Here is a 13429-nt window from a genome sequence, read left to right as displayed (position 1 = left end):
GAGACTGTATGTATAGTGATGGATAATTAAAAACTTTGTCACTCAACTTTTTCATTTGAACGTGCGAAGTCACAATACCACGAAAAAATTTTTCCAAAATTTGCCACTCAGCCGGGAAATGCTTCAGAAATTTCGGACAACTTTTACTACTTTCAAAAATAGTTGAAGAACATGCTATTAAATTTTCATGAAGAAATATTGATTTTCGGCTGAGCATCAGCGAATTGAACTCAAAAAATCATAAAATTATTTTCAGTACAAATTTCACTTAAAAGTCGATTTTGACAAGGTTCCCCCAAATTTAATAAAAAATAAATACCATATTCGGATTCAGCACCCTCGAAAACATAAAGATAGACCATTTCTAGCCTGTTGTAAGGATCTGGTCACTAGTACCCATTTTTATGGGTGGTTGCCGCTCGCCTATTAGGGGACACATTAGAAGCTTCCATCCATTCCAATAATGAATTCTTTGAAAAATGCATGTAAACATTTAATTATCAGTAGAAAGTAATAATTTATGTATTAGAAACAATTTTTATTGGAAAAACCCGCAGAAAATCATAATTAACGCTACAAACTCGCAAAACTCAATTTCTCACTTAAAGGGGTTTTTGGGGACCCTATGATACCAACGTATGGGGGTGTATGCATTTAAAAATTAATAATTAATTTTTATTCTATGGCTTATTGTTAACAAGAATATAGACGATTATGAATAAAATTGTCATAAACTTCTTTTTTTTTCTTATGGGAAATACGTATTAAATTTCATGCGGCTTGTAGAACTCCTAATTTTATGTGTGTGTATTTCTGAAGAAAATAAAAGGAATTTCTTTTTTTATGGATTCAAACAAATTTGCGAGCGATAAGTATCTAGCAAAATTTAATTTTTTCGTAGAAACTTATTTTTTGTTGAAAAATTAATAATTTGATCTAGAAAATTCAACTTGAAGCTTTTTTGGATAAAAATTCATCTTTTTTGAGAGAAATTTTTAATTACTTTGGGAAAATGCAACTATTTGGTGATGAATTTATCGATTTTGTTAAAAAGTCATACTTTTTTGTATAAAGTTCATATTTTTATCGTGAAAAGTCAACTGAAATATTTTTTAACAGAAAACTCAACTATTTTAAACCTACTTGGTTAAAAATTATTTTTCTTTGTTTGATTATTCACCTAATTTGTTTGCAAGATTTGATCGAATCACTTTGTTAAGTAATCATTTTTTTTAGATTTACATTTTTAGTTGAAAATTAAACTCTTTGGTTGAGAGTTGGATGAAATCGTTGGAAACCAATATACATTTTCCATTTTTTTAAGATTGATCTTTTTTAGCTGCAAATTTTCCTTCTTTGGTAAAGAAATAACTTTCTTGTTTTTATCATTTCATTTTTGTTGGACAAAAATGGATGGAGTTTCGTGAAAAATCCATTTTTTGCTGAAGTTATATTTTTGGTTTTAAAATTCAATTTTTGTAGATAACATTCGTTTTTTGGTTATTTAAATCTTTTTTTTTATATAAATTTAATCTTTTTTGATTGAAATATTAATTATGCCACTTTTTTGTTGCGAATTTATCTTTTAAGATTGAAAAAAACATCGTTATGTTAAAAATTAAATTTTTTGTTGAAAATTCACGTATTTTATTAAAAATCCATCTTGTATAGTAAAAAAGGTATACTTTTAAAATAAATTAATAATATTTAAATTTTAAATATGTATCTGAAGTACTGTTTTATTCCCACTATAAAAGATTCTTCGTTAAAAGTATTTCAAGATTAAAATTCTGGTCTTTGAATATTATTGATCAAGGAAAATAAAAAATTAGTCCAGAAATAACCGGAGAATTTTTAAAATTAATTTCATTGACCCCTGCCTAATTCTACTAGCAAAGCATTTCTGGAAACTTAAATTTACACACAATAAGAAGAAATTCTTTTTCTGTAATCTTGTCAGACATTCTAAACTTTATAATCAGTAAAATTAATTAAAATTTCTACGCATATGGTTTTTAAAAAAAAACCATCTTTTATAGTAGAAAATACATTTTTCTGTTAAAAGTAATTTTCTCGTTTTTTGGCAAAAAAAAACTTTTTTTGTTTGCAATTTTCTTTTCTTTTGTGGTAAAAGTGCATGAGTTTCGTGTAAAATAAATTTCATTGACGGAAACGGAAAAGGAACTCGTAGCGGCCAAAAATCCGTTATGTAATTTAAGTACAGCCCCCTAGTAAACGATCCAAATAAATGAAACGATTATATTTAAACAATATTGTAAATAAAAAGACAAGGTGTTTATTTGTCAATATAGATATATATATTTGCATACATGCGTATATATACACACATATATATGTATATTTCTTCACAGCATTATTAGCGACGATACAGAATTTTACAGAGGCGAAAACAAAAAGAAATTATCGTGTAGTTTGTTAATACATTAATCACATTAGATTATTACATTACGGAGAGTTTTTCCGTCAAGTTACATTAATTGCATTTTAATGTAAAAAAAAATGGAAATGTCTTTTTATGGGCTTGATGCGAGACCTGACGAGGCCTTAACAAAGCATAGTCTACCTAAAGAGCCTTGTACGTTGTATCATCATAACACACAGGAATCCACGCTATCCATGGAATTACAAACGAACGTCAAACAAAAACAACCGTTACAAGTTTTGTGCCGTACAAACGTAAGCCTAAGTTTGATTTTTCGTATATCTTTCCGCGGTACAAGTTGTACTCATCACCGCCGGACGAAAGTTTTAAACAAGGCAAGGGACGCAATGGGTAAGAGAATCAACCAATATTTACAGAAAAACATTCTCTTCCCTCTGACAAAATTTCGCTCCCCATCAACATGATCTGATCTCGTCCTTTGAGCAAGTCTCGAAAGAAGCTGACGACGAGCCTTTGTGGATATTAGATATCCATTTGCTCTCTTAAATACAAAAAGAGAAAGAAAAGAAAAAATAGTTCAGACTTCCCGTCCGAGGAATGAGAGGAGCGGAGAGAAAACGACGGCATTAAATAATACTCTATAAATATGCAAATATAGTATAAACACTTACAATGTCTAGCATTAATAATATTACAGTTTATAAAAATGAGTAAATCTAGGCAACCTAAACTTATCGATACGCATCGAACAAATTAATATTGTTAAATCATTTTAACGACGCTGCCGAGGCTCGCAGACCCTTCGCCGCAAAGTCGATGTCAAATTTTGATGTTCAAATTACCCCCGACTGACTTCGCGAAAACTGCTCTGCGATGCTCCACCACTTCGTCCTTTCTTGTTAATCGCAGTTTCACTGTAAAAATACGCCTTCGAGTTGAAACAATTCTTCAAAACAATTAAACGCCAAATTTTCTTTCACTGGTTCTGTGAAATTTGATTGGCGACGATGCTAATAAAACTCGATTAAGTCCAATTATTTTGCTTCTATAATAAATAATATATGCTTCATAAAGCTCGCAGTGACTGCTTTAGTTTCTTCTCTTTTTACATAATTATCCTCACAAACTCTTCAGTACAATTAACGAGATTCTTATAAAGTACTCTTCATAAATTATGCCTCGGTGTATTTATACATAAATAATGTCTCTTAAGATTTAGGTTCTTAAGATTTACTTACATCGTAAGATCAGCCTAATCGTCACAACATTTTTCTGGGAAAAAACGAGGGAATGAGTGGGAAACGAGAGTAACAACGATGAAACGCGCAAAAGGCGTTACATCTGGATAGAAAATCTGACGTTTATACCGATTATGTTTCGAGCATCGAATTTTTTTAAGTGTTATTCGTTAAAGATTATGTCTAAAATCTTATCGACTGTACAGTTATGCAAAGCGTGACTATCTTCTCCCTTTTAAATTTCGGGATTCCGCAAGGAATTAATAATGTTTATAAGTAGGTTATAATCGGAAAGGCGCCCGCTGTTCAATTGGCGTGGGCTTTCCTTTTCGTGGAATGGGCGTCGATACGGAGGAGTCTGAAGCACCGGAGGGTTTCCTCTGCAGCTTCGATGACGGAGGTAGAGGCGTGCTGGTTCCACTGGATGGTGTCTTTGTTCTAAAATGGCCAAGATTTTTAATTACAACCAATATTTGATTGTTTTTATTTAAAACAATCAAAACACATTGAAAATTCCGACGTTGTCAGGAACGCAGAAACCTACGGCGAAATTTTCGAAGGACCTTGCGTCCGCAACTGTGCAGGACCTTGCGTCGGCAACTGTGCAGGACCTTGCGTCGGCAACTGTGCAAGACCTTGCGTCGGACAGTGCGACGGAATACGATGTAATTTACGACGTAGTATTCTACATAGTTAGGAACGTCGAATTCTGCGTTTCAACCGACGACATAGTGTCCTATGTAGTTTCGCACGTAATTTTCGACGTCGGAATTTTCAATAGAGCAACGTGCAAGGAGAAGTAGGATTTGCCCCAAATCACAATTTTTATACGACTCTGGCAATAATGTATATAATAAAGGATCCAATAAAGGAGCCAAAGAATAATTTATATTATATTTGAATAATTGAAAAATCGACCTACTGAAATTCCGTATAATTTGTAGTTTCGAGAAGCTCAACATATTTGAGAATTTGAGAGTTACTAGAGAGATATAGATTGAGATATTTAAGAATTTCAGGCCTCACAGTCACTTTAGGATGAAAAATAATTACCCTTTTTTTGCAAAAATAGGGCATCATAAAGAAGTTATTTTGTAAGTACAGGTAGTATTTTTGATGTAAAATGAATTTTTTAGCTTGCTTTGGAAAATGTGTTAAATCGTGCCAAAAATCAGATGTCTGAAAACATTGTTTTTGTATGATTTCAGGAATAAAAGTAATATGACTGAAAATGTAATTTTAAAAAATTGTTTAAATAATATTTTCTTACTTTCGCTTCTTACGGATATTTTGAAAATGGTTTAATTTTAGTTTTTAAACTTCGAGACACTTAAAACGTAGAGAATTCCTCTATTTTTGTATAAGTTGTATATTTTCTACTTAAAAAATTAATTGTTCTGTAGAAAACTAATAGTTTCGGCTCGAAAATTCAACAATTTAGTAGCAACTTGAACTCTTTGATTGGAAATTGATGTATTTTGATGAAAATTTGTTCTTTTTTGGTTAAATTCAACTGTTTTTTTTAGGTTTTATTAAAACACTTTTTTATTGAAATACAAATTCTTACATTTTTCGTCGAAAATTCCACAATTTGATATAAAAATCAACTATTTCGAACAAAATTAAACTGTTATGTAGAAAATTAGTTTTTTTAAATTAAAATTCTCTTTAGGAAAATTTATCCAGCCCAGTTTTAAATTGATGTAATTCTTTAAAAAAATTGTCATTTTTGGTTCTTCTTATCTTCTTAGTTGAAAATTTAAACGATTTTGTTGAAAATTCTTGTTTTTTTGGTAGAAAAACAATTTTTGGTTAGAAATAAAATATTTTGTTAAAAATTTTTAAAATTGTTTCGCTGCAAATTCATCTTGTTTGTTGAAAGTTCCTTTTTTATTACAAATTTAACTTTTTCTGTTGAAAATTTAACGGATTGATTGTAAGTTAATTTTGTTAAACTCATAAAAGACTAACATGACAATAATTATTCAAAGTATTTATTTGAAAATGTATCTAATTTGTAAAAACTTCATGTTTTTGGATAGAAAATTATTCTTTATTGAAAATTCTTCTCCTTGGTTGAAAATTTAACGTTATTTATAAAAAGTCTTTTTATTCTTTGGTTAAAAATTAATTTTTCTAACTAAAAATGTAACTATTCCATTTTTGCTTCAAAATTAATTTTTGTATTCTTCTTTTATGGTAGCAAATTATTCGTTGTGGTTTAAAATTTACCATTTTATTTAACGATTTAATTATTTGGTTGTAATTTTTTGTTTTGTTGAAATCCGAAAATTCGTCTTTTTATTTGAAAATAGTATCTTTAAAGTCATTTTTTTAAATAGTGGCAAAAGATTGTCATCGCTTAAATAAAGTTTCAAGTAATGTCAATAGTGTCCGATCAGCGATGTCCGAAATTTGGAAAATTAGGTGAAACCTTCCTACAGTGGATAATAATTCAGAGCGGAAATATACGTAAAATAATTCATTTTAAATTAAATTTATTAACACATATCGGACCTTAACTATTGATGAAACAAAATTAATTTTTAACATACATTACTATTTTTAATAGTTTTTAATTATTTAATATTGTATATACTTAATATGGTTAATATTTAATATTGTTTTACATACTTAATTTTTAACTTTTAATTTTTAATAGTTTAGGAGGGTTGCCCTTACATAAATTACAGTTATTTAAAGGTTTCAAAAAATTAGAATTTTCCGAATTAAAGATTTTTGGATACCGAATAGAAAATAAATCATTATTCCAGAATAACCATAACGTATAATAATTGAAATGACATTCTCCTTTTGCACACAAAAATTCGACAAGTACTGGTAAAAGGCAGGGGAAGACGAATAACTGGTTCGTGGAATAAAAGGCACATAAGCTAGAGGTGAGATTTTGGTAATAAGATTATCACCACAAAAAATAGACGAGGTCTTCGATCTCGAAGTATTTTTATTAGCAATGATTCCGAATTTCCAAAATTAACGATAGTATTTTCACACCTCTAATGACAAAACACGGACCTGAGATGAATAATTTTTACCTATTGTGCTTGATAGCCAGTGGAATATTAGTTGTTGAGTTCGTGCGGGCAGAGCTGCTCCTGACATTGCGGAAAAATATGGTTAGACACTGTACTAGTGATTTGTAGAAAAGTTTTGTGAATAAAGCGTATTCTACAAAAAGATATTTGAAAACTACTACATATTTAAATTGAAATAATATTTTAATAATATAGAAAAACGCTTGCATTGACGGAAAAGGAATTCTCTTTTAAAAGAAACTTATGACTTGATCTTGTCGATTAAAATTCTGGTCAAGTTCGAGAATTCACAAAATTAAAAAAGATTTGACAAACTACAATATGTACAGATTGTAGTTATTATAAAAAGTTATTATTATAAAGTGGATGCAAGCAGTAAGCTGATCAAAAAAGGGTTATTTTAGTGCAAATTTAAAACTCAAACAATTTACAAGTGCAACTCTCACATATTTTTCAAACAAATCATAATGAAAATATAAGAAAATCAAACTCTTCAAATTGGTAAACAAAAAACTCTAGATATTCCCAAGTACTACAAGAAAAATGAAATTTTTCCAAAGTCAGGGTGGCCGTTTAAATCAAAGAGAAAAATTCCGGTCAATTCCCGGTTTTTCAAGGTGAATAAAATTGAAAATATTATTTTTACATTTTTATAAATTGTACGGTTTGAAGATTCAGATTCAATTAAAAAAAAATAAATCTACGTTATCATTTTCAATACGCTAAATTGAAGAGTGAATGAATAAATTCATAAAATTTGAAAATTATCTCATTTTAAGTATTTTTGAGCTTGAAAAATTTAAAAATTAAAAAGTTTGTTTTTAAACTGAACACTTTCTAAATAAGAAGATAAATTATTTCAATTTTAAGAATTTTCAAATCAATAATTATTGAATAATAATAATTATTATTATTTATAAATAAAAATCTGATTTGTTTTAAAATTTGGTTAATATTCTCTTAAAATTATTTTTTCAAAATAACAAATAATTTCAAATCTTCCCAGGAGTATTTTATTTAAAAATCTTCAAGAATCTAGATTTAGTTTAAAATTTTTTAAATCTTGAAATTTTACATTAATTTTTGAAATTTTTTCACAAATTTTAAATATAAATTAAAATGATTCGAAGTTTTCCTATACAAAAAACAAATTTTAATCCTGATAATTTGTACAAAATTTTCGACCATTTTGCAAGTTTTTAAAAATATTCTGCTAAAGTAATTTTTCGCCAAAAAATTCATATAAAATTATTATAGAAATCTTAAAAAATGTTTTATTCTTATGAAACCTTTTACAATTTTTAAAAAGTTGTTAAATTTTTATTTATACAACAAAATTTCCTTTTAAATATTTTGAAATATTCCCTAACAAGTACTTTTTCAAAATAAAAAGACTTACAAATAAGAATAAGAAGAAAATGAAAAAAATTTGTTTATTACATTAAAACCTTTTAAAATCCTTACATAGATTCAAAATTTTATTCTAAAATCTTTAAGAATGTACCATTTCTTTTACATTTTTTGCAATCTTTTCAAATATGAAATTATTTTTGAAATTTGTTTAAAAAATGCTAAATATTTGATAAAACTATTTGAATTTGTCTTATTTTTTTAGTCTTGCAAAATTATCAAAAAAATGTCTTAAGATTAATTGACCTAGGAATCTTAAAAAATGTTTCTTATGAAACCTTTTATAATGGTTAAAAAGCTTTTAATTAATTAATACAAATTTCGAGATCAAATCCGCATTAAGGCAGATTTTTCCTTGTTCCTCAAAAATTATGCATGAAAATTCGAGAGAGAGAAATTTGGACCACCCTATTAAGCATACTCAAAAACTTTGAAATTAAAACACTTTTGATTTTAGAACTTACAAAAACCATGCAAAAAAATACAATGACAGCGATAAAAGCCACAAGCGAACCATACGCATACCCATTGGAGTCAGTAGAAATTGTAGAATGATTGCTTTGTGTAGAATGAGTCGAAAAATTGCTGGTCGTAGATTGAGGGGATTTTATTTCCGGCCCGACATAGACAGGAATCCTAGAGCGGCTAAACCATTACCACCATAAGATCAATTTCAAATCTTTCAGGGATTTATACTCGATTGCAGGAAAAGGATAAAGAGGAACCAGTTTTAAAACTTCATCTCCAAGGATTTACATAAACGAAATCGCGAGAAAAGAGATAACGAAACAAGAACAGAAAACATAAAACTAAATACTAAATCAAAATAATAATATAATTAAAAAAATGTACACAAAACCCATAAACCACACCTTCACCAACGTTATGTTGAAGCTTAACTATTAGTTGCGTTCCAGATTTACAGGGTGTCTACTCACATCCTGGAAAAAAATGCCCTGATTTTAACCAAATGAACTTTTTTGTTGAAAATGAAATTGTGTGATAGAAAAATCGTATTTTTAACTTTAAAATTCAACAATTTAGTAGAAAATCATATTATTTGGTTGAAAATTAACTTGAGTATTATAAATTCATATTTTTCTGTTGAAAATTTAACAATATTGTTGATTTTTTTTTGTTTATAAGAAAATTTTTATTAGTTGAAAATACAACTCTTTTGTTGAAAATATTTGGTTTAAAATGTATGTATGCTTAAAATTATTATTTTCTTTTGTAACAAAATTTTATGTTTAATATAAATATTTAATGAATAATTCAATTAATAATGCTAAAACATAAATTAAGGTCATACATTCGAATAATTTTTTTTCTAATTTTATTCTACCTCCACAATTAAAATTCAGTCAAATTCAAAATATCAATACCTTTACAAAAAAAAACACTGTTATTTAATTTTATATTACAATTTGAAAAAATTTTAACACACTAGAAAATATTTCCTGACTTAAAAAAAAATCCCTGACATTGCCAGGTTTTTCCAGGTATATAAAAATTTCCTGATAATTCCAGGTTTTCCAGATGAGTAGACACCCTGGATTTAAATACAATTTTCACACCAGAATCAAAAGCTATTGTTACGTAGCATCTTTCTAAAACCTGATTCCTGATGAGAATTTTATTCGCAAATTTTGCAGGAAAAATCTGAATAAAATTTCATATGGGAATCAGGAACTAATTGATTTTTGCAGCAATTTTTATCAGAATGGTTAATTTTGCTTTACCTAATTGGTGTTCCGACACCAGACAGGGTTGGTATACTCGAGGCTCTATGGATTGAGCCAAACCTAGAAAATGTTTTTTGGATGCGATGTTATCGATTTAATCGTTTTAATATTAGACCTTCTATATTATGGTTTTCTATTGCATTTTAATTATTAGCTTAGTCCTGTTACTTTGACAGATTATGCAAATTTTATTCAAACCAGGGTGGCGACCAAACTTCATTTCCAAAATTACCTCACTTTTTCCTGACTTGATTTTTGCATGAAAAAGGTAAAAAACGGACCCAAAAAGTGACTAATGTGCATGAATAATGTGACAAATGTTTTATTGAATTGAAAATAATTCAAAAGAATTCAAAAAAATTAGATTTATAAAAGCTCAAAAAACAATTTTTAAAAATTCAAGTGAATTAAAACCAATTGAAATATATGAAAAAATAATTGAATTTAGTAAGTTTGAAATGAGTTTAATAAAATGCAAGGGAATTCAAAATAATTTGATGAAATACACGAGAATTCAAGTTGAGATTTAAAAATTTCGAGATGAATTCAACAAAACTTAAAATATTCAAATAAATCTATTGAATTGAGTAGAATTGGATGAATTTAAAAGAATTCAAAGGAATGAAAAAGAATTCAGGGTAAATTAATAAGAATTAGGGGTGAATTTCAAATGAATCCAAATAATTGCTTGGAATTTTTTAATCTCATGAAAATTGCCTTTGGAATCTTTTGGAATACCCTAAATTCCTAAAATATTCCAAATCCTTTGAAATACCTTCAAATTATTCAAACAGTTTTAAATTTCTTGAAATATTTTAAATACCTTAAAATCTTTTAAATCTTTTGGAATCCCATTAAATTATTGAAAATTAATTAAAAATTTTCTATTTTTTTTTTTACAAAGCATTTCCAAGTTTTTGAAATCTTTTGAAATCCCTTGAAACATTTTAAAGCTCTTGTAAAATCCTTGGAATCTTTTATGATACCCTAAAATATGTCAAATCCTTTGCAATCCCAATAAATTACTGAAATAAATGAAAAATTTCTTGGAATATTTAAAAATCTCCTACAATGTTTCAAATCCCTTGCAACTTTTTAAAGGTTTTGAAAATGCCTTGGAATGTTTAAAAAGAATCTATAAGATTTTAAATCCTTTGAAATCCCTTCAAATGATTGAAAATTGAAGATAAATTTTTCAGTTTTTTTTAATTCTCTAAAATATCTCAAATTCTTTGACATTTTTTGAAATGCCTTGAAACTTTTGCAAGCTCTTGAAAACACCTTGGAATTTGTAAAAAATACCTTAAAATCTTTTAAATCCTCTGAAAACCCATTAAATTGTTTAAAATCAATTCAAAACTTCCTAAAATATTTTTAATTCCTTAAAACATTTCAAATCAAATGTCATCTTTTAAAATTCCTTGAAACCTGGGATATTTGGTGGATTGGATAACTGAATAACTCGCTGTGAGAACCAAACAAAGTTAATAAACAACAAATCAGAAACGAAAATTCAACTAATCAAAAATAACAATAAAACAGATGACTAAACTAGCATTTGACAAAGCGATTATTGGATTAGCTAATTATAGGGGTAACCTCCCTACAGGGGATAATGCCGCCTAGAGTGGATAATAATTATTTAAAAATTCTAATGTATCCACAACAATTAATTAAATTTAATTAAAAGTTAAAAAGAAACTAAACAAAATAAAAATAAATTATTTTTCTTTTATTTGTGCTCTTAATTAGTTATTATCCACTGTAGGTCACATTATCGTCTGTAGGGAGGTTTCCCATAAATGTTATTCTTCAGCTGCAATCGATATACTTATTAATAAACTCGCAAGAGGTGTAGTTAAATTGTTATGCAGTTAATAAAACTCATCTAGATCTTGATTCACTTGTGGGACATTTTAAGTTTATTATTTTTTTTTTTTTAGTTAAATGTTTAACGAACCTTGAAGCTGATCCGCTTGCGGGACTAATCAGTCCTGTGGGTGTACGCGGCCGTGAACTGGAACCATTCATGGGAGTTCCTAATCTCTTTCCAGAGACGCTATTGTGTCGACTTGAAGTTGGAGTATTGCCACTTGTTCCGACAGTTCTCCTAGGGATGCGACTTGGTGTTCCAGAATCATCTGCAAAAAATTATTTAAAATTTACTAGGAAAGTTATAAAAATATCAAGATTGTTTCTAAATTCTATTCTGGCTAAAAAGTAATCTTTCTCCATTGAAAATTAACTTTATTACTGAAAATTCACATTTTTTGTTTGAAAATTGAACTGTTTTGCAGAAAAATCGTAGTTTTCAGTACCAAAATTCTACAATAAGGTTGTTTCGTGATTTTAGATCAAATAATTTTAATCTGAATCGAAGGTGCGTTATAATTTTTTTTCTTTTTTTATTGTTCAACAGAAAAAAATTATTAAAAATTGAAGGCGGTAAAACACTTATTCAAATTGGTGTCACGTGCCTCAGAGGTTCTCATACTTATCGATGAATGTGACGATGTGAAACTCATGATAAAGAGGTTAGACCACGGTCTGGTCTGCTGTCAATTCTTACTATTTTGATTTGATAGCTTTATTTGTTAAGGATTATGTGACATAAAAAGTTATCCTGTTGCAATATTTGGTTTAAGAGTCAGTAGTATGTTGAAGGAAGACATTTACGAATTGTGCAGCAAACATGACTACATTTAAGTACTTTTTCAATGAATTCTTTATAGATACCATAAATATATTTTTTTTCGTAGATTTTCTCTGTTGGTTTTTACAAAACGCTCCTTTGACATTTTTTAAAACAATATTTTGCGATTTCTATTTCCGATGTGAAGATAACCAAAACAAAACATCGGCACAGAAAAAGATATTTGAGAATCACTGACACGCGAGCTGTGATTGGTGGGAAATCCGACCCCTTTGACGTCAAAGGGGCCCTCCAATAGAAATCGTGATAAAAAATTCATATTTCAACATTAAATTAAAAATAGTAAATAATATGTAAAAAATATTTTATGGGCGTTTTTATAATTAGAATTTTATATACTATAAGATCCATTTAGTGGAAAAATTATATCTGACTATGGAAACAACCCTATTTGGTAGAAAATGTAACTATTTGGTGGAAAATTTATGTATATTGTTGAAAATTCATATTTTTTGGTTAAATCCAACTGCTATTATATTTTAAATCATTTGGGTTGAATTGTATAATATTACTTCTTTTGTTGAAAATTCCTTTAAGATTGTTGCTAATTTATATTCTGACTAAAAAATAATTTGTTTCGAGTGAAAAATAACTTTATTGCTGAAAATTCACAATTTTTTGGTTGAAAATGGAACTGTTTTACAGAAAAATCGTAGTTTTTTGTACAAAAATATTACTTATTTTGTGGAAAATTACTTTTTTTATTAAAATTTTTAAAAATTAAAATTAAAATATTTTGTTGCAAATTCAACTGATTGGTTGTTTATTATTATTACACCATTAAGCCATTTCCCTTTCGGGGTAGGCGTGACTCACTCGGCAGGGGAAAGGAGTAGTGTGTGGATGGGATAGAGATTTTTCAG

General features: G+C 28.0%; 1 protein-coding gene across 20 annotated transcripts in view; it reads right to left on the bottom strand.

The window, feature by feature from the left end:
- Positions 1–2295: 2295 nt before the first annotated feature.
- Positions 2296–13429, bottom strand: part of LOC117177852 (dystonin) — a 454633-nt gene continuing 443499 nt past the window's right edge. For 17 of the 20 annotated variants that reach the window (XM_033368865.1, XM_033368868.1, XM_033368864.1 and 14 more), the window contains 4 exons: positions 11814–11994; positions 8634–8753; positions 6699–6758; positions 2296–4080 (listed from right to left, as the gene is read on the bottom strand). In XM_033368865.1, coding sequence (XP_033224756.1) covers positions 3924–4080; positions 6699–6758; positions 8634–8753; positions 11814–11994 — 518 coding nt within the window. In that variant the 3' untranslated portion in view covers positions 2296–3923. Of the gene's footprint in view, positions 4081–6698; positions 6759–8633; positions 8754–9850; positions 9914–11813; positions 11995–13429 lie in introns of all 20 variants that reach the window. The other 3 variants (XM_033368857.1, XM_033368861.1, XM_033368862.1) reach the window with 3 other exon arrangements.

The sequence above is a fragment of the Belonocnema kinseyi genome, chromosome 8 (assembly GCF_010883055.1).
Source record: "Belonocnema kinseyi isolate 2016_QV_RU_SX_M_011 chromosome 8, B_treatae_v1, whole genome shotgun sequence".
NCBI classification, from domain to species: domain Eukaryota; kingdom Metazoa; phylum Arthropoda; class Insecta; order Hymenoptera; family Cynipidae; genus Belonocnema; species Belonocnema kinseyi.
This window is presented reverse-complemented; position numbering and strand designations above follow the sequence as displayed.